General features: G+C 34.4%; 1 protein-coding gene across 5 annotated transcripts in view; it reads left to right on the forward strand.

Annotated features, from left to right (window-relative positions):
* The window catches only part of PAN3 (poly(A) specific ribonuclease subunit PAN3), a 69082-nt gene that overhangs the window by 8478 nt on the left and 35487 nt on the right, over nucleotides 1–25117 (forward strand). For 4 of the 5 annotated variants that reach the window (XR_005558348.1, XM_039356899.1, XM_039356893.1 and 1 more), the window contains exons 2-5: nucleotides 7091–7212; nucleotides 10851–10917; nucleotides 13469–13539; nucleotides 22021–22182. Coding sequence is in view for 4 of the 5 variants with exons in the window: in XM_039356899.1 (XP_039212833.1) it covers nucleotides 7091–7212; nucleotides 10851–10917; nucleotides 13469–13539; nucleotides 22021–22182 (422 nt within the window). In the remaining variant the exon portion in view is untranslated. The remainder of the gene's footprint in view (nucleotides 1–7090; nucleotides 7213–10850; nucleotides 10918–13468; nucleotides 13540–22020; nucleotides 22183–25117) is intronic. The other variant, XM_039356882.1, reaches the window with a different exon arrangement.

Consider the following 25117-nt stretch of genomic DNA (forward strand, 5'->3'; position numbering starts at 1 on the left):
TGAGAGAGAGAGAGAGAGAACAATATGCATTATGGGATGTCTCAAAGATGTCTCAAAGAGGTCTTACTGTCAGAGCTACTAAAAGGGGTGGTGATTTGAACTCTGGCAGGCAGAGCAACTATTCTGGTATTCTGAAATAAAGATTTCTTTGTTGGTATTGATATAAGCTCAAAGAGCAGATTGTAGTAGCAAATAAAAAAAACCATAAGTCTGAAAAGAATTTGGAAGTTTGTAATAAAATGAAGACTAGTGATGAAGAGCCAATTGATGGGCATGTTAAAGATGCACTGAGGTTTTCTAAATTTAGGCGCCACTACATTACGTGTTACACAGTCAAAGAGAAGCATAGAGTTGAAAGTGTTGATGGGGATTGTTAACAAGTAAGAATGGAGATTTGCTGTTGGAAAGAAAATTATTGGAAACTGGACTTTTCAGAGTAGATTCCCCAGAGAGTTGTAAATTCTATGCTAATGAAAAAACATCCCAGCTTCCAGACTTAGCAGAGCAGTGTAAAGGGAAATATTGTATTGAATCTTTGAATAGACGATTAGATTGCCTATGTAGGTATATTCAGCAAATCAGGTACAGTAGATGCAGAGGAACAACCGACTATAAATCTCACAATTGCAAACTACAAATATGCAATCAACATAACTGCGTGTTTGATGAATCACATAGTACAAAAGTAATTCTGAAAATGCAGTGCAACAGCAATGTTCAATGGGTGTGGAAATCCTTACTGACATCTGTTCTTCCTACTGGATCAAAAGACAGAAGCAGGTATTTTATAATTTTCTTTGATGAAGCATCTTATTTTTGTTTGTATCCGATAAGGCATAAAGTGACCTGCAAATTCAGATTCTTTGTGGCTTATGTAGAAAATAAATTGGAAAGACAGCCACAGATTTTCTATTCTGACAATGGCACAGCATTTATGAATGAACAGATGTCTGATTGTATAAAGGAAAATGGGATTATACTGGGAGAACTGTTCCCTTTACATCAGAACTGGATTTACAGAAATAATAAGCATTTTTTTTTGTTGGACATGTGCAAAACTATGTTAGTTGACTTGAATATAGATAATATAATGATTTCAACAGCTAACAGCCATCAACAGGGGCTACCTACTAAAGGTATGAAAGACACACCTTATGAACTATTTTCCACAGAAAATCAATTTACATGTAAATTTGGATCTTAAACTGTACACTTAAACTGTAAACTGTTTCCAAAAATAAAAAAGCTGTATTGTAGTACTGTATACCATGGTTGATCAGTATCTAGCATAAAAGGGTACAGGATTCTAGATATGACAACTGTAAGATTACAGTAGTATTGCTATCTTTGATGAGCAAGTAAGGCACCTGAGAGTAAAATGTCAGGCTCTGAACTCAATAGCTATCAGCAGACAATGCCTTAACATTTGTTTCTAATTTCAAACCAGCATCATATTTTCAGAAGGGAACTTAGAACCAGCTGATGTGGTGCTGACTGCAGACAGGGAGTTGCAGTTATAATAGCAGCTGAACACGAGCCACAGTTAAGGGTCGGGTTCTCAGACACGGGGAGATATTTAAAAGCTGCCAGTTTATGAATCCAAGAAATTTGAAAGAAGCAAGCAAGGGAAGATTTACAAAAATTACTTTGAGACATTGCACTGAGACTCAGAGAGCAGCTATATCTTTAAATACAAATAATCAGCATATGGGAGATATAGCGACAGGCTTATCAAAGAAATTGATTCTTAGCCAGTAATGCAAACAGGCTGAGAAAAACATTCAAGAGTTTCATTAAAAATATATCTTAATGAAGAAAGGAGGTTTGGAGTTTTCCTATCAGAGTTCTGTATTCTGTATTCTAACCTCTAATTCTCAGCATTAAAACTTATTAAAGACCTTGGGAATCTTGTTTTATCAGTTCTACTCTGCAGTTAAGGAATTTGACACTAACACTTAAGTTTGTGGAACTATCTACCATAAGAAAGTTAACTGAGTGCAGATGTATCTTTAAGACAGTGGTTCTCAACCTGTGGGTCGGGACCCCATTTGGGGTCGAACGACCATTTCACGGGGGTCGCCAAACAAGGCTGTCCGCCATTTTCCCCCCTTTTCTTTGGCCACGCCCCTGGCACCCAGTGATGTATAAGTGGTTGGGGGTCACCACAACATGGGGAACTGTATTATGGGGTCACGGCATTAGAAGGGTTGAGAACCACTGCTTTAAGACCAAATGCAGTGCAGATGGGTAAGTTCTGTTCTTTAGAATAGTAGTCAAGGGATAGTCTCAGAAATATGGAGAGGACTACCGTGAGATTATGAAAATACTTTAATTAGGACTTTCTTAGGCATAGTGCCGGAGGCATATAAATTGACCATCTGGATGTAAAGACTGTTTTTTGTATTTGTAGAAATAGAAGAAATTTACATAGAATAGGCCTTAGGGTTCATTCAAGCTTGCAAGTAGAAGCTTGTGTACAAATTACAAAAAAATCTTTATGGATTAAAACTGGTTGCAAAGACTTTCAAAGAGAAATCAAATCAAATGTTGCTTAAAAGGAAATTAAGTAGTGCAAAGCTGACCCTCAAGATTTAAAAATAAATGGACTTTATCTTGCCATATGTTGAATGATTTAATAATTTGTTGTGCAGACTGACAACATTGTAAGGGGACTGTGAAGCACCTAAAAAGGGAATTGAAGTGAAGGATATTGGCAACATCTCTTATTATCTTGAAGCATAAATTGAAAAAGATGAAGAAAGATGTAATCTGCTTAAACCAGAAACATGATTATAGGGCATTTTAGAATGCCTAAGATTGACTGAGGTAAATTTACTTACTTATAGAAGCTAATTTTCTAAAGGAAAGATAGAACAGTGAACAACTTGACAAAGTGGTTAGCATATGTCAATAACTAGACCAGAAACTTTTGCAGTATGAATTCTTTGCAGAAAATTCACTACGCCAACATAAAGTGACTGGACTGTAGTCAAGAGGCTGGGCAAATGCCTCAAGGACCCCACTGACTTAAGATAAAATTGACACCAAGCAGTAGCCCTGAATTAACTGGAAATATGGGTGCAGATTGGGCTGAAGTTAGAGCTGATAGCAAGTCTGTAAATAGTTCCTGATCCTCTGGGGTGGTGAAAAAAAAAATCAGTTGCATTGACAGAAGACAAGCTGCTGCAGTGCTATCTTCCACCAGGGCCATGCAAATTTCAGGTAGTGAAGCTAGTTGCAAAGCCATGTGGATTTACAAATTTCTAAATAACTTTGGAATTTATTGACTCCACAATAATGACTGAACATAGCAAAAATTGTATGGAATTCAGTTATCACAGGAAAGGCAGATTAATTCAGCAATAAATGACATTGCTATCCAATGCTCTATGTCTGTGGATGATTTATGGTCTTATTTATTTTAGAAAATTAATATGGCTGTTCATCTTGCATATGAATTCTGGGTGGGGAACAGCAAAATCAATGTAATAAAACCTCTATAAATCAAGCAGAAACCAGAATTAAAGTGATCATAATGCTACGGTCAGGACACTGTGCAACAGACCTAACCACCCAAACCACACCTATATTGGCCTTATATAAAATCCCAACACAGCAGCTGGAAGAAAAGCCAGGTCTCCACAGCCTTCTGAAAGGACAGGAAGGTCAGGGCAGTCTCAGTCTTGGGGAGGATGGCAGCATTCCTTATGGCAGATGTGCTAACAGAAGAAGGATCCCTCCTTGATTCTGTAATACGAGATTGTTCAATACAGGGGACTAGAGTACATCCGCCCTGTTGCATCTGGTGAAACAACAGATACCCTCAGAGATAGGCAGTCCTATAAGACACTTGGCACTGTGCCAGGCAAGGTTTTAAAGATGATAACCAGTACTTTGAATTGCACATACTATCTCTCAGCTGGTCTGTTAATTAAAACAATCTGTGTTTAAAAGACAAAAGAAGTTCCCAGTCTGTCCCTCTCTGCTGCTTCTTTCTTCAAGATGTACAGTAGTTTAAACAGAAGTGAAGCATATAAATCTATTTTTATTGAAATACAATGAATGTCTTCTGCATTTTTTGATACCTGGGCTGAGCTCATACTCAAACTATGAATATTTCCTTTTTTTGTCCCACATTGGATACTCTGCTACTTAATTATTCAATATTCTTTCAGAAGCCTTGTTATATTTAAGAGCATACGTTGTAATAAGGGTTTCTGCTGAATTGAGATTTTCAAGCAGGGAGAGTATTGAAAGTATAACTGCGAAGAACTCATATTAGCTAAATTTAGTTCTGTTAGAGGCAGATTAAACCAGAATTAGTTTTTATACTAATCCCCATCCAGCAATCTGCAATCTCAGTTTCTGGGACTTTTCTGCCAAGGGTGCCAGAGATTGTAATCTAAGGTGTAATCATAATTTATATAGATACCGTGTTTCCCCGAAAATAAAGCCAGGTCTTTTTTTTTTTTTTTTGCCTCCAAAGAGGCACCAGGTCTTATTTTTCGGGGAGTGTTTTTTCCACCATGTCATTGCTCTACGTCAGCCCCGCCCAGCTGGCCCACTTCTTCTGCAGCCAAAGGAAATGCCTCTGCAGCTGAGAATGGAGCTCCGGTCTGCATTTCAGGCCTCTGCAGCTGAGAACCGAGCTAGGGATCGAATCCGTAGCTCAGTTCTCTACTGCAGAGGCATTTCCTTCAGCCGCAGAAGAAGTGGGCCCATGAGACAAGGCAGCTGTTGATTCATGGGAGGCCTGGCTGCAATAGTAATCGGGTACGGGGCACGTAGAGTAGTTCCACCCCCCCCGCCCTAGATCAATTTTTAGGCATGCGCTCGCCCTAAAACTAGGGCTTATTTTTGGGGTAGGGCTTATATTAGGCCCACCCCCAAAAATTAAGCTAGGGCTTATTTTCAGGGTAGGTCTTACTTTCGGGATAACAGGTGTATCTACGTTGTATAATTTTGCTTTTAAAACTTAAAATATGTATTTTCCTTTTTTTAAAAAAAAATCCTGCTTGAAAGGAGAAATGGCTTTGAATCAATGTAACTTGAGCCTCTAAAATGCTAAAAATCCAGTATACTTTCATCAAATAGAATAATTTTGCCCTTTAATTGAAACAAGTATGAAAAATATGTACAATTACCTAAACATTCAAAACTGTTAATGAAATCTATATAGTTCGGAAAATATACCATTAATGGGCCTTCTTTATTGCCTGCAATATTTTCCTCTAGTTGGTGATAATTATTCTTCACTCTACATATGAAAGTGAAACTAGATTTAAGGTTTATGTTATCATTTCATTGTCGGATATGACTGGACAGGGGAACCTTTACCATTATCATCTGGATTTGAAGTTTCCATGTCTCCTTGAATATAATCAGCGTAGATGGCAGCATCTAGTTAATCGTGTCTGGTCTTGAAACAGCTTTATAGGGTCAGAACTGCTTAAAACTCGAATGAGAAACCAGTAAGAAATCACAGGGCTGCAAAGTTAAAAAAGAAATCCTAGAAGAAACAGTTACCTAACCTAATCTAATTGGAATTGTTGCCAAGAAGTTATTTCTATGTAGTTAACAGGAGTTGAGTTTGATTTCAAGGATATTTTATTGTTTTCCCCCCCTTTATTTTAAGCAAATCCAACTGAGCAAAGTAGCACTGACTCTTCTGCCTATACTTCCAATGCCAATTTTACTCTATTTTCAGCTTTGTTTTTAATCAGAAGGTTTGAATCAGAGATCTGATCAGGAAGTCTACTCTTAAAATTCTCATTATTGCTGGGACACACATCTAATAACAGAGTTGTGAAAAAGAAATGTCTATCTGTGCCTCCTAGTCTGAATCCTATTCTCTTGCTGTCATTAGTAGACAGTAGTAGCCTTCAGACCTGTACATAATTGAGTCAACATCTAATCCACAGGCTACAATATAATAGTTCTTAAAGTTTGAACAAGATATGCTGTGTGCAGTTCATCTGTGGACATAGAGGTGGGCTCTGCAGGTTACTGCATCCACTACAATATGCAGTAGGTTTTATTTCTTTTATTACTCTCCATTCTTCAGAGAAGCACTACAGTGCCTTTTTTAACCAGCCAGGGTTTTGAAAGCATGAGTTTTCAAGGAATACTTCCTGCCTTTTACTTACTATCTCTTAGTAATGATAATAAGGTAATTCTTGACTTACAATAGTTTGTTTAGTGACTGTTCAAAGTTACAATACTGAAAAAATTGGCATATGACCATTTTTCACACTTATGACCATTGCAGCATCCTCACTGGTTACATGATCAAAATTCAGATGCTTGACATCTGATTCATATTTATGAGGGTTGTGACCTCCTGACAAGCAAAATCAGTGGAGAGGCCAGATTCACTTAACTGTGTTACTAACTTGAAAATTGCAAGTTACTCACTTAGCAACTGTGGCATAAAATAGAGCAAAACTCAGTTAACAACTGTCTCGCTTAACAACAGAAATTTTGAGCTCAATTGTGGTTGTGAATTAAGGAATACTTGTAATAGGAAGAAATACTTGTTTTCAATAGATTAGGAAATGTGCATTTCAATTGGCAATCTTGAAAGCATTTAAGAGTCTGTTTAATCTGATATAACATTGAGCAGCTTCTTTTCACTTCTTTTGACTGCTAATTTTATACTGTTCTTTGTGCTCCCTCTTAAATTAAGTAAACCTCATCTACTTAAACTCAACTGATAATTAAACAAAGACTTGTAATTTGGATGTTGGACCAAATTGCTTTTGCTTGTTAAAGAACTACTGATTTTTTAATATTGGAGAGGAAGTGTTAGAGAGATGCTAATGTTCAGCTAACTACATTTCTGTTTAAACTTTGTTGTTTGTTTACTGATATTACCAGTTATATTTCATTTCCATTTTCTGGTTCTCTCCACTATCTATAAATCAGAGCCCTGTTACTGTGATGAGAAAACATAATTTGCTGATATATGGTCTTTTTAAAATCTCACTTGGTGGCAGAGTTCTATACTTAGATAGATATTGAAATGTAAATTTGTATGCTGTTGAAGGAAAAGATCTGCCTTTAAAATACTTTTTTCTCCTTTTACCTCTAGTTCCGGGTATAGATGGGAGTGCCCTGGCTGAAGCTAGTCTTACAGACTCCTATTTCAGCACCAGTTTTGTTGGAGTCAATGGGTTTGGAAGTCCTGCAGAATCAAAATATCCTATGATGCAGGTAATGAATCATTTGATAAGAGTGTCTACTGTGGTCTATTGCTGATTGAAATTATTTTCGCAAGGTTTTTTTCTATGGAAGCAGTAAATGAATTTTAACATAGATGGAAAACCCCACTTCAGTGATACAAATAGAACTTGTCGGAAGAAAAAATATATTTTACTACCACTTTTAGGATAATGTGGGAAAGATGATACTTGTTTGAATTTAGTTGGTATATCTGTAATGATCATAAGAATACTATAAGTATTGTAATTCTCTTGGCAGTGTGCTTTTTTGGCATAAAATTTGGTTGTAAGAATTTTCATTAGCGTAAGTTGGTGATACTCTTGGAAGAAAATCGTTTTGTTTAGCAACCTGCCTGTCTATTAAGATGTCCATTGACATTTTTGGAAATATCCTTTTCTGAATACTATTATGTAAAAGTTACTTATTCAGTAGAATTTCTCACTCCCACATAACTTAGTCTAGGCAGTCACCACTAGGAACTAAAATATACAAAAAGCTTAAAAGGTATAACAGACTAGAAGAACAAAGTAATTATAGTAAATTGTATGCACTTGCCAAGAAAAATATTCCTGTAGTGATAAACTGAGCCTGCAACGTGTAAAATATTTGCATTGCTTCTAATTTTAGCATTTTCTATTGCTGGTTCTGAACAGAACAGAACAGAACAGAATGACAGGACTTTGGAGGTCTTCTAGTCCAACCCCCTACTCAGGCAGGAAACCCTTCTTTGTTTTTATTACCCATTTGGTCATATTCTATTATGTGCTGGATACCCCCATAGGAAGACAAGTAATAATTCATCCAGACTGATGGGTTTTTTAAAAATAGACTTTTTATCAAGAATTTTAATTACAGTGGTGAAAACTAAAATTAAAGAAAAGGAAGAAATTAAAAAGAAAGAATAAAAAGGGCAAGGGAAAAAGAAGAAGAAAAAAGAATGTAATAATATATATATATTTACTTCCAACCTTCATTAGAACAAGTATAAACAAATTTTTATAACTCTTTACCTCCTATGAGATTAAACAGATAACCCATTCCTTATATCTGAGCAAATCCACAAAATCTCAACTTTTCAATCCTGGTATCAGCAAAAGTCCATAAATGGTTGCCAGAATATTGAAAAAAAAAGTATTTTAACCTTGATCAAATAAACCAACTTTGTGTTCCTTCCTCTTACTTTTACCAGTCTTAATCTTTAATTCACTCAAATATTGATGCAGAATTTGATTTCTCTTAAATTCTTCTTTATCCATTTGCACAGATTTCTTCAAGGCTTTATCAAAACCCTTTTTGTAGATTCAATAAGAGAATATTTTCTAGGGCATTCTCTTGGTTTTACTTGGACACCAAAAAAAGAGGGCACAGGGCGTATACAGGAAGACCATGGAAAAGAGCTTGCAGGGGTATGTGTGATTGAGGGATGCTCAGAAAAAAGGGTGTGAGTATGTGGGAAATTGAAATATTCCATTATGCCCTGTAAGAAGCCATAGCCAAATTGTATTGCTCGTATATTTATTGAACACATATATTTATTATTCATATTGTTTCTGATGTGTGGATTTCTCTTTCTCTTAATGAATAAATAATATTTTTATTTATTCATTAAATTTAGATACTGCTTACCTCACTCTCAGAGTGATTCTGGGTGGTTTGCAGATAAAAAGAAAAAATATATAAAAACACAATGGATACCAAGTTCAGTAAAATGGGAACCAAGTTATTCCCGTCCAGACTCCAGGCACTATGAAAGAATATCCACATTATCATTTAATTCTTATCACTTAAATCCATGAGCTGAACTTGTGATAAGAAATCATAATATTTGGAACCTTTAATTGGGAGAAGAAGTTAAATTAGGGAACTATGACATAGTTTCATATACCTGTGCTCAGTATAAAGAAAGTGGACATGGATCCCCACTATTCATAGATTCTACTTAAAAAAGTAGAATTATAGATGATTTAAAGTACAGAATTTGCTAACAAAGTGTTGACTAGCAATTTGGACTGCATTAAAAAATTAGATGACACAAAGCTACCTCCTGATATAGTCAAATGCTCTGAGGGCTTGGGACATTGTTACTACCTGAGTGGGAAACTTCCAGGAAGTATCGTGACTATTGGCTAGATTGAGAAGTAAAAACAAACAAACAAATTCTGAAAGAGGTTGATGGCAAAGTATTTCTGTTCTACTTCCATGTAAATGTGGTCATGTCTGTGGAGTCATCATTAAGTGAAACTTGATTTGAAAGAAGCTTTACATCTAAATTATGTTTGTAATACTGTCCTAAAAGTGAATATGTTCCAATATGTATAATTACCATATTTTTTTCCAGTGAAGAACCTGTAGTTTTTTATAATAATGTTACTGAAATTCAGGTAACATAATATAATCTTTTTAGCTGACTAAAGTCTCTGAATTTGAATGTTAGAAATTAGTTTGAATGTTAGAAATTTTAATTAGCTACTAAATTCTTCAGTTCTAGGGGCTTCAATCTTTGGGATTCAATGATTCCCTGATATAACTAATTTGTGTGGATTCCTCATGAATAGCAATAGTAATGACAGTGAAAGTGGCTGAGGGAAGATGTTTTTTTTTCTCTAACAGCTCCCCAAAGTGGCCAGCTTGGTACTAGATGTTCTTTCCAGCTCTGTGAAGTTATCCCACCTGGATGCACCCCTCTCCTTCCTTTTCACACTGCTTCATGCAAGCAGCAAGCTTCTCCTTAGAGCTGTGCAGATAACTATTCTTTATGCTCCTGGCTTTCAATCCATCCAGAAATTTACAGTTCTCCCCCCCACACCCCCAAAGTTTGTGGTCCACAGTTTAAGAAGCTATGTTGAACTTTTTTTTTTTTTAAATAATGTAATCACTTATTTGATGTATTGTTAAAGAACTCTTTGGTAATGGGAGGCACCAGCAGAAATCACTCATGTCTTTTTGACTTCACAGTTCAAGTAGTTTAATTCATTTTCTCTTGCGGAGCTCCTGAACATGATTCAAAAGTTCAGTTGATGCAAAATGATCAGGGGTAAGACAGATCAAGACTTCTGTTGTGGGAGCTACATTGATTGTCAGTTTGCTCCTGGATACATTTGAATGCTTAGGGCTTGTATATCTTCAAGATCATATACTCTAGATAAAATCTGCCCAGCAGAGATTATAGTAGAAAAGGTGGATGATCAGCCAGACAAGGGCTCTGTTATGGCTTTCCTGTTTGGAATAGTTTGTCTGCAAGAACTTTTTCCCAGATGATGTTCAGGAAGGATGTTAAACTCTGAAGATGTAAAGTGAATGAATGATGCTTGTTCTGGGATTAAACCACAACAAAGTAGATTTAAGTTAGACAGGAGATACTTTCTGACTGTATGAGCTGTCAGAAAATAGAAGAGCTACTGCATGAAATAGTTCTTCACAAGAGGTTTTCAATCAGAGGCTGGGTGATTAACTGTCAGAAATACTGCAAAGAATCCTGCATTGAGCAGGCTTTGGACTAGATGACTTCTAAGATCCCTTCTGACTCTGTGATTCTATGAGCGTTAATCCATTTTGAGTTATAGACATCTGGAGGCAAATGGTATTAATAGCTTAATTCACTATACAATTCTATTTTTCATTTTCTGCAGAGGATGACAAATAGCAGCAGTTCACCTAGCCTTCTTAATGACAGTGCCAAGCCATATGCAGGCCATGGTAAGAAAGTTTTAAAATTATATTAAAGCTGTTTTATAGAAAAATACATATGGTTTAGAACAGTGGTTCTCAACCTTTTTAATGCTGCGACCCCCAACTGGTCGTAAGTGGAGGACTAAACCGGTCGTAAGTCGAGGACTACCCAACCAGTCGTAAGTCGAGGACTTTCCCTTCCCGGGAGCACCGCACATGCGTGGTGCCGCCCGCTGCGCCGGCTGAGGCGTAGCTGGCAAGCGGCAGAGACGGAGCAGGCTGACCACTGGCTGGGCCACCAACTGGCCCAGCCCAAGGGAGGTAAGGCACCCGCCGGAAAAGGGGAAAAAATGGCGGACAGCCTTACTTGGCGACCCCCGTGAAATGGTTGATTGACCCCAAATGGGGTCGCGACCCATAGGTTGAGAACCGCTGGTTTAGAACCTCATTATTTAAATAATACATACATTTCATATTACTTTATTACAAATGGTTTTGGGATTAATTTGAACTGGTTTTTTTTTTTTTTACCTTGTTGCTCTGCATTTTAAATCAGCAAATTAAGCATTTTAAGATTTTGGGATGAAAAATGAAATGTTTTAGAATGAAAACCTGATCTGGGATTCATTGTCATTTTTATTGCACCTGAGACTATGGGTTTGGTTAGGGAAATTGCTATATCTACATTCTTAAAGTGATGCTAAAACAGACAGTAATGTATACTATATTAAAGGGATATATAATTAAATGTATTTTCTAGCATCTTTCTTTAATGTTTTTTATTACCACCAACCCTCCCTTGTATTTTGGTGGTTTAAATATTTTAGAAGGGAAGCTTAATGTCATGAATATTCCTCTTCAAAGAAATATATTGTGGGCATAATTAATGTCTCTAAAATCCATCAAAGAATTCATCTATGATAAATATAGCTAATAACAGGAGTTGGATTAAGTTCTAAAGCTGCACTAATTCTTCAGAAATTCTGAAAGCTATCAGCCAAATATACTACCAAAATGAGCAATATTTCTGATCTTTGTAAAACAAATTTTTAGAAGAATAATTGAACATTTCCACCAATTTACTGTTTTATTTATATTTCCTTGGCTATAATCTAAGAAGGTGTTACATATTTTACACACAATTTTAAAAAAATCCATGTGGACTCATCAAATCATCACCCAGAAGCTTTTGATCCTATTGTGCTTGATGGGAGGTTACATAATATAAAAATCATCTCTTTTGTAAAATAACTGATTTTATTGTATCAAAAGGTTCAGGTAAATTAAGAAGGAATTAGTGAACTAGTCCTATTTGGGAGAGTTGAAACATATACCTTTAGTTTAGCAATAATTGATTTTTCTATCAATTGTCACATATTTAATTAGAAGCCTGCCTAATTTTTCTGGAATCAAAATCTTATTTTATTTCTAGGTTTGTTTTTATTATCATTTAGTTCTGCTGTACTTAAAAATAAACAAAAAAACACTAAGCCTTTATTTCTTTCTGCAATATACACACTGCTTAATTTCAAAAAGTCTCTGAGTGATACAGTGAGAAAGAAGGAAGGAAGGTATTAAAAAACAATTTCTCAATAGTAGCCAATTTCCTAGTTCTTAAAATACTTCAGAAAATAGTAACATGTAGTTTGTTTGAGCTTACATAGTTTGTTGTGTCAAGAAGTTAAATTCTATAACTCGGTAATCACCATAATACATGGCAAGAGAGTGCCATATTACTGTGATTATATTGTGAAGTATTCATTATTTGGAATAGCAAGAACCACAGTGAGATAATAATTCAGAATGGATGGGGTCACCTGATATGATTTATGGATTTTGAGAAAGAGAAGTTAGGATTTTTTTAAATATAAAACTTCTTTTTTGAGCTCAAAATATAAAGAAATTATTCTATTCATATTCACAATTGCGAGAAGGAGTTTCAGAGATGAAACAATCCCCCTCCGCTTGTATACAATACATGTAGTCCTAATTTCCAGTTGTCTGTTCTTGATTTATGAATTAGACAGCTGTGGTGACTATAGCCAAATCTAACTTATTCAATAAAGCATCCATTTTAGTGTTTCATATACACCCAACACACGATAATGATTCTAAAATGTTTATCAGAAGGTATTGTGAATTATGGGATTACGGGGTCATAAAAAGAGTGTGAAGACATAAAAATATTGCATAGGGCTAAACATTAAAGAGGAAAGTATGAATAAACTTGCTTCTTGAAGTTTATTTGGTTCCTTTTGCAAAATTTTAATATTGAAATAAATTCATTTTGTATATCTCATGAAAGATAAGAGCCGGTTTGGTCTAGTGGTTAAGGTACCGGGCTAGAATGCAGAAGACTCTGAATTCAGGTTCCCCCTCAGTCAGGAAAGCAAGCTGGGTGACTATAGGGTAGACACTCTCTCTCAACTCAGCTCACCTCACAGGGTGATTGTTGTGGGGTAAATAGGAGGAAAAAGATGTGTTGGATATGTTTGTTGCCTTGATTTATTTGTAAAATAAAGGTAGAATATAAATAAATAAAATCTCTCTCTTTTTTTTTATAAAATCTGTTTTGCAGATCCTCTTAGTTCACCTAGTTCATCCTTGTTTAATGATTTTGCTGCCCTCAGCTTATCTCAAAGGAGAAAAGTAAGTATCGCCAAGCATTATAATTTCTGTATCAAAATAATAACAATTATGTATATGAATAATTTTTGATTATTAGTATTTTAATAATTAAATATTAAAATATTAATATTAATAACATCATATTAAGCAAATTTGTGAACTTTATATTGTATTGAAAGTATGCAATTATTTAATAATGACCCAAACATGTTTCCTTAACTTTATGCTCCATCTCTCGTAAACATTCAGTTAAGAAATTGTTACTTTTTATCTAAAGCAAACCTTGGCAAAATATACACCAAGAGCTGTAATTTAATTTATTGATTGGTGTTTTTATCACGTTCAAAAGAAGCAATCCTTTAATACAGAAATTGTTGGTCTGATATGGAAGGACATATAACACAAGTTTTACAAATATAAGACAGTGAAGACTTTACATTTGCATTTGCCCATGAATGAATGCACTTTTATTGCCCAGCTCTATTGCCTTATTAATTTGAATTTGAATTTGCAAACCTGGGGTTGGTAAAAATGCTAATACATGCTTTCAGACAATGATACTTTATTGTAGTTTGAAGTCTGAAAACTTTTAGTTGCATTCAGGATCCTTGTCTGCATTTTGTTCTATCCAGGAATGTGCTGAGACATGTAATCATTACTTTCCAAAGAAAAATATTTTCATGTGTCATTGCAACAGTTCTGAAAATACACTAGTGATCAAATAGTTCTAGAAATGTCTCACAGGTTGAGATGCTGGTTCTGACAAGATTGTAAACCCACTAACAATCTTGCATAATCACAGAAATCTTAACGTAATTCCCATTAGATGCAAAGGAAAAGAATCCCCGTGCTGCATTTGACCAAAGATGATAAACTTTCCTTAAAGAAACTGTTTCTTCTATTGTTTTGTCTAGTACCAGTTATACCTTGAATTTTAATTGAAAAATATGAAATACATTCTTGGAATAAAATTCAGTACACACTTAAATAACACATATATAATAAAAAGCCAAGAGTTTTAATTTACTTAATTACTTGCACTTGTGTCTCAGTATATAGAGAAATGACTTTTCTATAATACTTTCAGAAACTGTGTGCTAAACATTATATACAAATGAAAAGTGGCACAAATTCAGCTAGTGCAGTAAAAATATAAGCATACGCAATCATACATTTGCAAATCTTATGCTAAATAAGATTTTTATGCAAATTAAGTTTGAATGTTACGATCGATTATGGCTTAAGAATTTTTAGCAAACAATTAAAAAATAACCTTCCTAAATTTGGATTTAGGTATAAAAGGGAGAGATTAAGGACAAAATCTCCTTCACACAGGCCTCTTGAATATACAGTCCATGATTGGCATCTACCCATGATTTCTGGTTGTTTCTCCTGCATCATGCTATTTGGGAAACTAAGTCCTTTACTAATATTGGAGCTACTGGCACGACACCACTAGGTTTTGTTTATTTGTGTCAGAAGTATTACTATCATACTATATGACATAATATTCAAAATGTAAAGTACAAGATTAAAAAATGTACATGTTAAACAAATCTTGCCCAGAAACTAGCAACATTAATTACGTTCTGTTGTGCTGCCGTGAGGTCCTCAAATATACAAAGGGCAGGTATACATATGCGGTGTTGTCAGCATGTCACCATAACTGCAAAGGGCAGAAGCTGCCAGATAGCCACATTTATTCAGAGTTTCTCTGTATCTTGTAGCCATGCACAGTCTAGTCAGCAATTTCTATACTACCCAGCTTTCACCAGACCAGGTGCCACTGCTCTGTTGGTTCCACCCAGTGTTGGTTCTTTGTAACTTTGCATAGATCCACTCTGCTTTCAAATTGTTCAAAGTCTTCTGTTGACCTAAGGAAGCTTTTCCTAGATTTTAATCTCTGATGGGGTGCTTGTAGGTCATAGAGCGCGTTGTCTAGATATAGATGATTTAAGCCTCTCTCAGCATGCTGCTTCTTCTCTGCAAACAGCAGGCAGGGCAATGCCGACTAGATGGTAGATCTTATCTAGAGGCATAGGTTTAAAGCATCCAGTAATAATTCTTCTACTTTCATTCAGAACAACATCTACTTTCCTACTGTGTGCTGATTTATATCAGATTAGGCAAGCGTATTTGCCTGCTGAGTAGCAAAGAGCTAGAGCTGTTCTCTTAAGGACCCTTGGTTTGGCACCCCGCTAAGTTATCTCTTTCATTATTTTTATCACAACTATTAGGAATATAAATATCCCTGAATGTTCTTCCAGCTACCTAAGCATTATTGAATTTTGGAACATTACTTGGGACAAAATCTCTCTTACTATCATTATTTACTTTTTTTGAAAAAAATAAATTATGTGCCATCAAATAGTTTTCAACTCCCAGAGATTCCATTGATTTTTTTTATCCTGCCTTTATTATTTTTATAAATAACTCAAGGCGACAAATATACCTAATACTTATCTCCTGTTTTCCCCAGAACAATTTTGGGAAGTAAGTTGTGCTGAGAGAGAATAACTGGCCCAAAATCACCCAATTGTTTTTTCATGCGTAAGGTGAGACTAGAACTCACTCTCTTCTGGTTTCTAGCTTGGGTACCTTAACTGGCTCAACATGACAGTCTATTCCTAACCTGTTCTTTCAGGTATCCCAACAGTGCATTCATTGAACTGAGTTTATCCACCTTACTGCTGGTCATCCTCCTCTTCTCTATCCTTCTACCTTTCCCAGTATTATGTTTTTTTTTCCAGAGAGCTGGGTCTTAGCAAAATGTGTCAAAATAGAATAATTTGAGCCTGGTTATTTGTGCTTCAAATGAGAATTCTGGATTGATTTATTTCCATCGTTTTGTTTTCTTCATTGTCCATGATGTTCAGAATAACCGAGTTGGAAGGGACCTTGGAGGTTTTCTAGTCCAACTACCTGCTCAAGCCATTCCAGACAAATGCCTGTCTAATCTCTTTTTAAAAACCTCCAGTGTTGGAGCACCCATGACCTCTGGAGGCAAGCATTCCGCTGATTAATTATTCTCACTGTCAGGAAATCTCTCCTTAGTTCTAGATTGGATATCTCCTTGATAAATTTCCATCTGTTGCCTCTTATCCTGCCTTCACGTACTTTGGAAAATAGGTTGACCCCCCTCTTCTTTGTGGCAGCCCCTTAAATATTGGAAGACTGCTATCATGTAATCCCTAATACTTCTTTTCTTCAATACCAAAGTTCAAAGGCATCAATACTCTTCCTATCTTACTTCTTTAAAACCCAGTTTTTTGCTTCCATAGAGTGTCACCGGGAATAGCATGGCTTGTACGACTCTGATCTTTGTAGATATAAACATAATAATGGCACTTGAATATTTTTTCTAAGGTTTTTATGGTTGCTCTGCCAAGTGCTAGTCTGTGTCATATTTCTTGTCTTGTTATTTTGCTGTTGATAGTTTATCCTAAAAGGCTGAAGCTATCCATTGCTTCAGTTTCTTGATTGTCAATTCTAAGGTTGGTTGTATACTTTGCTATCATTAATTTGTGTTTAATTTTAGACCCATTTTTGGGTTCTTTGACTTTTAGCTTGCAGATTCTTTGCATTTTCAACTATATTTTTAAACAAGCATTTATGTACTATTCCAATCTATAAAAACTCTTCTTAGTATACAAGAACATAATGTACCATTAAAATGTTTACATAGTCACAAATTAAATAGCTACTTTCATATCCTTGCTATGGGTTAAATGCCTACTAAAATAAAATAGATTTTAGCACCTTATAAACATTTAAGAGAGATGGGGCTAGACATCAGGGAATAATGTTTTTATCTAGAGCAGATGTATTGTTAGGTTTGGAAGTCAAGTAATCAGGTCAACAGATGTAGGATCTTCTGTTTTAACACTTACAATTGGTCCTGCTTTTGACCGTTCTAAAGAATATTTATGCCTCTTGGAACAAACAGTCCTCAAACCTTGTAATAAGTTGAGAATTGAAGATTCAGGAGAGTGAACAGTACTTCTATCTTGTTTACAGCAGATGAAAATAATGAGTGGCTAAACAAAAAAATAATCAACTTTCCAAAGGTCATGACAGCAGTTTTACACCTTCAGGGCAGTGCATGATTATAAATGATCTTCAGTGTTAGGATGCTATATTAAGGGACTTTTTAAGAGTATTTCCACTTCTTCACAATGATATTCTAGACAAGGTTCAAATCCTCAGTATTAGTCTTTTCTACCCATAGACCAAACAAATCTTGTCTATATCCTGATTTCAGAATGTGGGTTTCTTTGGACAGGATCCACACTGTGCATTTTTCCAGTTTCATTAACACAATAATGGCCAAAACCAGAACAGTGCTATTGCATCTTCCTAACATTTTGCTGACATGGCTAATCATAGTTCATCTTCTTATCCAGTCACAAACCCCAAAACTCAGCAAAATGAGGATTTCGTATTCAGATCATCCAAAGTTTCATTTATTATTTGATAGAGTGTTGCCATGGCTTTTCCCCCTATCTCTGTTTTATTACTCTCCGTCCAAATTTTGGTATCTTTTTTTTAGATCTAGCAAAAATAAGCTCTTACCTTTTAGCACATATATTATAAGGGAAGGAAATGCTCCTATTATAAAAGTTAATTGTAATATATACAATGTCTTCACTAGCATAGAATCCATATATATGAATTTTCAGATGATCTCTCAAAAAAGCATGGTTAACAATAAGCATTCTGCTATTCTACAAAGTCTGTTTTGAAAATTGTACTGTAAAATTGTCCAGTGTTTATTATATTTAAATATAATACCAGTGTATGTTGTCCATTTGCAAGTTTAACATATCTGTAATCTGTTTGGCAAATGATTAAAATATGGGTAAGTCTGGACATCAGTTGAGTTACTGAATTCAAACAGAAATTGAATTTCTAGTTCAGTTTGAATCTTCAGTTATAATTTAGGCAAATGATTATGCTGTGAAGAGACAAACATAATTCAACAGTTACTAATAGAATTTTTTCAAACCTTAATAATAAGCAGCCTAGACAATTATGCTTTCATGTTAACTTGCTCTGATGGATTGTATTCTTTTTTAATAAAAACACTGCAGATTTCAAAAAGTGAAGAACAGCTATTAATGTCATTCAATTGTGTTCTTTTTCCTATACGGAATTGCTTGTTCAAGGTACACCTTGCTTTTTAAGTTGATGAATATGACTGGCTGAAAATGAAATTTTGAAAGGAGAAATAGATGGCAAGACTATATTTTCATACCCCCTTCCTTCCATCTGTAGCTTTAGAAAAAACACAGTACAGGATAGTCTATCCTTGTCTTTGTGATATAAAATGAAATTTCATTAAGGATTGCCTGATTCAAAATATATTTTAAGTAAAACTAATCTTGAAGATTTTTTTGTTTGCTTTAGCATAGGCAGATACTTCCACAAGTAAGATTGAATCTATAAATTTAATATGAATACAGTTTTCAACTTCTACATATAGGAAAGCAAATATGCTACTTAACTTAAAATGCATATCCTTTAAATCAGATGCTCTCGTTGATATGCTTTAATGCATTGTGATGTAAATTGTTGCAGTTAAATTGAATTTTACACTTAATACAGTATATATACTTGAATACAGTATATATACTTGAACCTTATTCACATGCTCACAAATTATTAAAATAAAATGAAATTTATATCATATAATATGGTAATTTTTTATTTAACTTTATTTAAGTTAGGAGCAACTTATATCATTTTAATGAGCAGCCAGATTTAAATGATTTTCTTTCAGTTGAAGTTATTATATATTTACTTGACAGGTCTTAAATATAAGCTAATGATAATATGAATATGAGTGCTGCTCTAACATATTTTAATTTTTGTTGGACTTTTTTAAAAAAACTTGCTGCTCGCTGCCCAGTGTCATATATTGAGTAGAAGTCAATATCAATAAATAATATGGTAATATAATTTCTGAAATTCTTCCTAATACTCTAAAATGAGGTCTGTGATTTAAGAATTATACTAACCTGTGTGCCTAGAATGACACTTACATGCTTAATTTCTGTAATAAGGTTAGTATGGTATTGTTAAATACTCTTTAATATATTTCTAGTTTTTAATATAAGATTAAATTTTGCCATATATAATGTATGGAGGTGATGTAAGTAAATAATTATCATTACTTAAATCACAGAACCTGCACTGTTATGGGGTGCAAAATAGAAAGATAAGAAGTGGGAATTTTCCACTTTTATTCTTTATAATAAATTATTCATGCATTCCTGGCCTATTTTCAAATTATTAGCCGGTAAAAATTGTATATTTGGATTCATGAAAGCCATGAATATCCCTCTTGTTATAATCAGAGTACAGTACTGGCTGCAAAGTTATAGCAGAGAAAAATTCAATAAATACAGGATTTTATATACAGAATATGTTTAGAGGCCTATTGTGTATGTGAGTCTATGTGCATATACATGGACATATACATAATAATGGGGAAAGGTTTTTTAGAGGAAAAACTTTGGGCTTTAATCCCCTTTGCTCTGTGTGTGAATAAATTTGAACACCAAAATATTTATTTTTTCTAAATAACCATAGGTTGTATGTATGAATCTTTACTGAATAAAGCCAACAAAGAAGTGGATGAACTGAAATTGCTCCCAGTCTTTTTGTTATCCAGAAGACAAATCTTAAAGACAAAGAAGCATCATTTATTTAGGGCTTGTCTCTATTTCGAATATGAATAGTTACTCTGAAGTTACATCAATAAGGGCGGAATGGTCAAAAAGCATCTGGGTCCTTGTTTAGATGAGTACAGAATTTCTCTGGTGTCATAAATGTTTATGGGTATATATGGATGGGTATTATAGACAATTTGAGGTTCACAATTTGATATTTTTAAAACTCAGGTTTATCTTTCCTGGTACCAAAGATCTAGCTTCTGGGTAACTTCATCATTAGTCGAGTCTACTTCTGAAATAGAATTGTTGGAGAATTCACGCTTGTCTGTTAAGAGGGGAGTGCACCCGAATCTGTTCTCAAACTAATACAATAAACTAATAAACCATTACTTTTTTATTATGTTAGTAACAGTGGAATTTGTCCTTCTCTCTCTAACATTTTTACATATGATTGATTTTAGTTTTATGATTTCTTCTAGCAATACATTCTAGCAATTTATGCTATTACATTAAAGAGAGGCAGAATTAAGATTAAGGAGGTACCATGACATTACATCTAGCTTTTTGTATTAGGCAATTTTGCAATTTCTTTTCATTTAAAATAGGCTCTCTTCAGTTACTTTTATGTTATGATATGCTGTTTAAGCCTTAGCATTACTCGACAGAAGACCTGCATTAGATTTCACAAACATCTAGATTTGGTTCTAAAGAAAGGTATGCTATATATATAATATATATATTTCTTTACTCTTTATTCTTTTTGTTGGATTTTTCCTATTTTTGTAAAAGAATGTTTATATGGCTTAGGATCATAATTGGATGACTGAATGCCACACATTGAAACTTCAAGCTTTATTAATCCTGGCTAATTTTTTTTAAAAGTATGATAATTTTATAATCTGACACTATACTTTTAGATTAGTTTTTATATTTTATTATTTTTGTCCAGCAAATTATAATTTAAAACCAAAGCATTATTTGATATTACATAGGCATATTTAAAAGTATGATTCCAAATTTACAAATGTTTGCTTACCAGAATGTTATCTGCTAGCAGAAATCAATGTAATAAGATATCATGTGAATTTTTAGAATTGATTGAAAGCTACGTTGTTGCTAAAGCAGGTTTGCAAAATGGACAATTTTGTATTTTTTTAAAAAAGTTTATCCATGGGCTTTCAAATTTCAAATGTTTTTAAATCATTATAGAATGTAAAGATTTTTTATTTGAATGCCTGTTTTCAATTCTGGAAAGGTTCATGATTTCATTTTTTTAAAATTTAAATTTATTGTTTCATCATAGAAAATAAAATACAAAACAGTAAAACAAACAAAATGAAACAAAACAAAAACATATATTCAATGTTAAATGTTAAATTTAATTGACCACTTTTTCCTCCTTTTTTGTACACTTTTTTTTTGGTTGTCAGGATTTCATAATTTTTTTTAACCCATTATTCTGTCTAAAAGAATATGAAAAGTAAAGCATGTAGGGTTCATATTTTATTTTGTAAGAATATTATGAAAAGGAACCTCCATTTCTTTGAATTAGGCCTTGCAGATGATACATGTGGAATGAAAATATTGTTGCCATACTGAATATATTTACTTGGAATTCAATAAGTCTTATTTTGAGTAGATATATATTGGTTGTTCAGTTTTTGCCAATACTTGCCCTGTGAACTTTATAAGACATAGCAGTTAATGTGGAAGCAAATCGTCTTAGAAATTTTACTTGCAAATTGTTTCCTATTCCACCAATCAAACCAAAGATATATATCTAAGGGATACTGGGAGTGCCCTGGTTTTTTTTCCTTCTTTTCCATAGCCAAGAAAGTATCGACTGGGGATGCTGGAAGAGAGGATAGTTCCGGTGGGATCAAAGGCACGGAAATCAAAGAACACTATTGGCTGCTTGGCTGACAGGTGTAAAACTGGAGTACCCGTCAATATGGTTTGGTGGAACAGAGTCACAGAAAACAATTTACAGGTAAAATTATTTTTTTCCTAGTCACTTTAATTAATTTGGGGTACTCTTTATTTTTTGAAGATGCTGAGGTCAGGTACATGCAGTGGGGTTGAAATTTGATCAAAACCAAATAAGAATGAGTTATTTAATCTCTCAACTAGTGTCTCTTAGTTTGAATTGTAAGAATAATATAATTTTAAAACCCTTAGAAGTCACATGCCATTTTTTAAAATTAGATGATATTCTAATGGAAATTAATAGTCATTTAGGAAGAATGTTAATAAAACCATGTTAATATACTGTTTATTTTAGATGTCCTTGTCTGGCTTATTGTGAGGAGAAGCCAGAATCCCTGGTAGGTGCAACATGGTATAGGATATTCATTGCCACCCTTTATTTCTTTGCTGTCTCCAATCATTAGTAGCTAAACTATAATAGAACTCAATAAATTATACAGATTATGTACTTCATATCTACTAATACAATGGTTAGTAAGTTATAATAGTCTAAAATCTTTTTTTTTAAATCAAGCCTTTAGAAAAGAGAAATCATGAAAAATGCCAAAGTATTTTTCATCACAATGTATGGAGAAACAAATACTCTTCAAATTTAATATCCTGTTTCAGTTTTGTCTTAGTATAATAGATTTATAGGGATGTGCAAAACTCACCTATTCAGGACTGTTAACGATTTCTCTAAAAGTTTAGTTTCTGGATTGGTTGGTTTTTCATGTCTGCTTTGCTTTCAGTAACTTTTATTGCACTAATGATAGTGCTAATAAAAGAAAAAAAACTTTGAGATATTCTTCTCTTATCAGCCTTTCCAGACCATTATTTTCCCAAGGTAACAACAACAAAAAATATAATAATATCATACTTGAAAGTTAATGCATGAGGGGCTAGATTGGTATTCTGCTGCTGCAGAAGCAGAAGAGCCATGAGTGGCACAGTGGTGAAAATGCAGTACTGCAGGCTAACTCACTGCTCACTTCAGAAGTTCGATTCTGAACTGCTCAAGGTTGACTTAGCCTTCCATCCTTCCGAGGTCAGTAAACTGAAGACCCAGATTGTTTGGGGAGGGGGAAACATGCTTACTCTGTAAACCGCTTAGAAAGAACTGTAAAGGACTATGAAGCGGTATATAAGTCTAAGTGCTGTTGCTATTGTAGCAGAACAAAAAAGGTTATGAATTTCTCTCTAATATAAAATCACAAACTATGAATATAATATTGTACAAAATTAGCATGTAAATAAGTAGTCCAATGGTAGTAGTCTGCATTAGTTTGGCAATGTTTTATGTAGCAATTACAGTCACAAAAGGATGCATTTTATGCCTGGAGAACTGGAGAACTGCTACTAATTAACAAGTTAATGTTTCAAAAAAGCAGTTATATTATTTTGCATTTAAAAAGGGAGATTTTTGAGGGACTTGGGAGGACCTTGAGAATCTTAGTTTTAATTTAATATTTCAATATTTTCTTCAAATAGAAGAGGTGGAATAGCAGAATATCAGAATAGGAGAACTTGGTGATTAATTGTAATTGTAATAATGAGTAGGCAGGTTTGTCCTCTTGAATTTAGAATATTTCAGTCTTAGCTTTGGAAGATACAAAATATTTATCATATATTTTATAATATAACAATATATTATATTGTTCATCATATAACAACAATCATATAATAATACCACACACACACATTCTATTGTTATAACACATAACAATATCACCATTCACTTGTTTATCACTTGGAGGAAGGCAAAATAGTACTTTGGTTTTGGATAGATCTTACAGCTTGTTTGTATAGCGCAAGGGTAACTTTAATATAGATTGTTGCTTATTGAGGGTGTGGTAAATTTGTTGTTGTTCCTTAATGATTTGACCTATATACACTCTCTCCTTTCAGTTCAAGAAGTTAAGCCTCTCTATGTCTAGTTGTTTTGGCACGCAATGCCCTAGAGTGGCAATCTGAGGGGAGGAGTGGAAACAGTTTATGTCCAGGATGTGAGGGACCTATAGGTGTTTTCTCAGCCCTCTTTCTGGCTCATGTAGTATACAGGTCCTCAATAGAAAGCAGACTGGTTGCAATTGCTTTTTCTGCAGGCCCAACTATCCGTTGAAGTCTGTACGTGTCCTGTTTGCTGTACCAAACCAGTCAGTTATAGAAGTACAAATGACAGACTCAATAATTCCTCTGTACAACTGTATCAGCTCCTTGGGCAGTTTGAACTTTCTGAATCGACACAGGAAGAACATATTTTGTTGTGCCTTTTTAATGATGGTTCTAATGTTAGGTGTCCATTTCAAATCCTGGATGATTACAGAACCTAGAAACTTAAAAGTCTCTACTACTGATACTGTGTTGCCTAATATAGTTAAAAAATGGTAGAATAGGAGGGCTCCTCCTAAAATCCACTTTCATCTCTACAGTTTTAAGTGTGTTCAGCTCCAGGCTGTTCCAACTGCATCTTGAATGATGCAAACTCATCACTGTCTTAAATAAGGCAAACTTCAGTACTTTAACAGAGGGGTCCTTAGAGATGCAGTCATTGGTATAGAGAGAAAAGAGTATTGGAGAGAGCAATAGGCTTAAGATACAGGAGGATCTTGAACACTGGGCGCTATCTAACAAAATGAAATTCAATGGATGGAAACTAATCAAGCAGAGAAGCAATCTAAAACTAAGGAGAAACTTTCTGACAATGAGGACAATTAACCAGTGGAACAGCTTGCCACCAGAAGTTGTGAGTGCCCCAACACTAGAGGTTTTCAAGAAGAGACTGGACAGCCATTTGTCTGAAATGGTATAGGATTTCTTGCCTGAGCAGGGGGTTGGACTAGATGCCCTCCAAGGTCCCTTCAACTTTATTATTATTAGGATTCAGCCCTGGGGGACATCTGTGCTAATTGAATAGGTATTCAATCTGATTTTACCTAGCTTCACTTGCTTTTTATCTG

The sequence above is a fragment of the Crotalus tigris genome, unplaced genomic scaffold (assembly GCF_016545835.1).
Source record: "Crotalus tigris isolate CLP2741 ecotype Arizona unplaced genomic scaffold, ASM1654583v1 scf7180000017573.2180621, whole genome shotgun sequence".
Taxonomy (NCBI): Eukaryota; Metazoa; Chordata; class Lepidosauria; order Squamata; family Viperidae; genus Crotalus; species Crotalus tigris.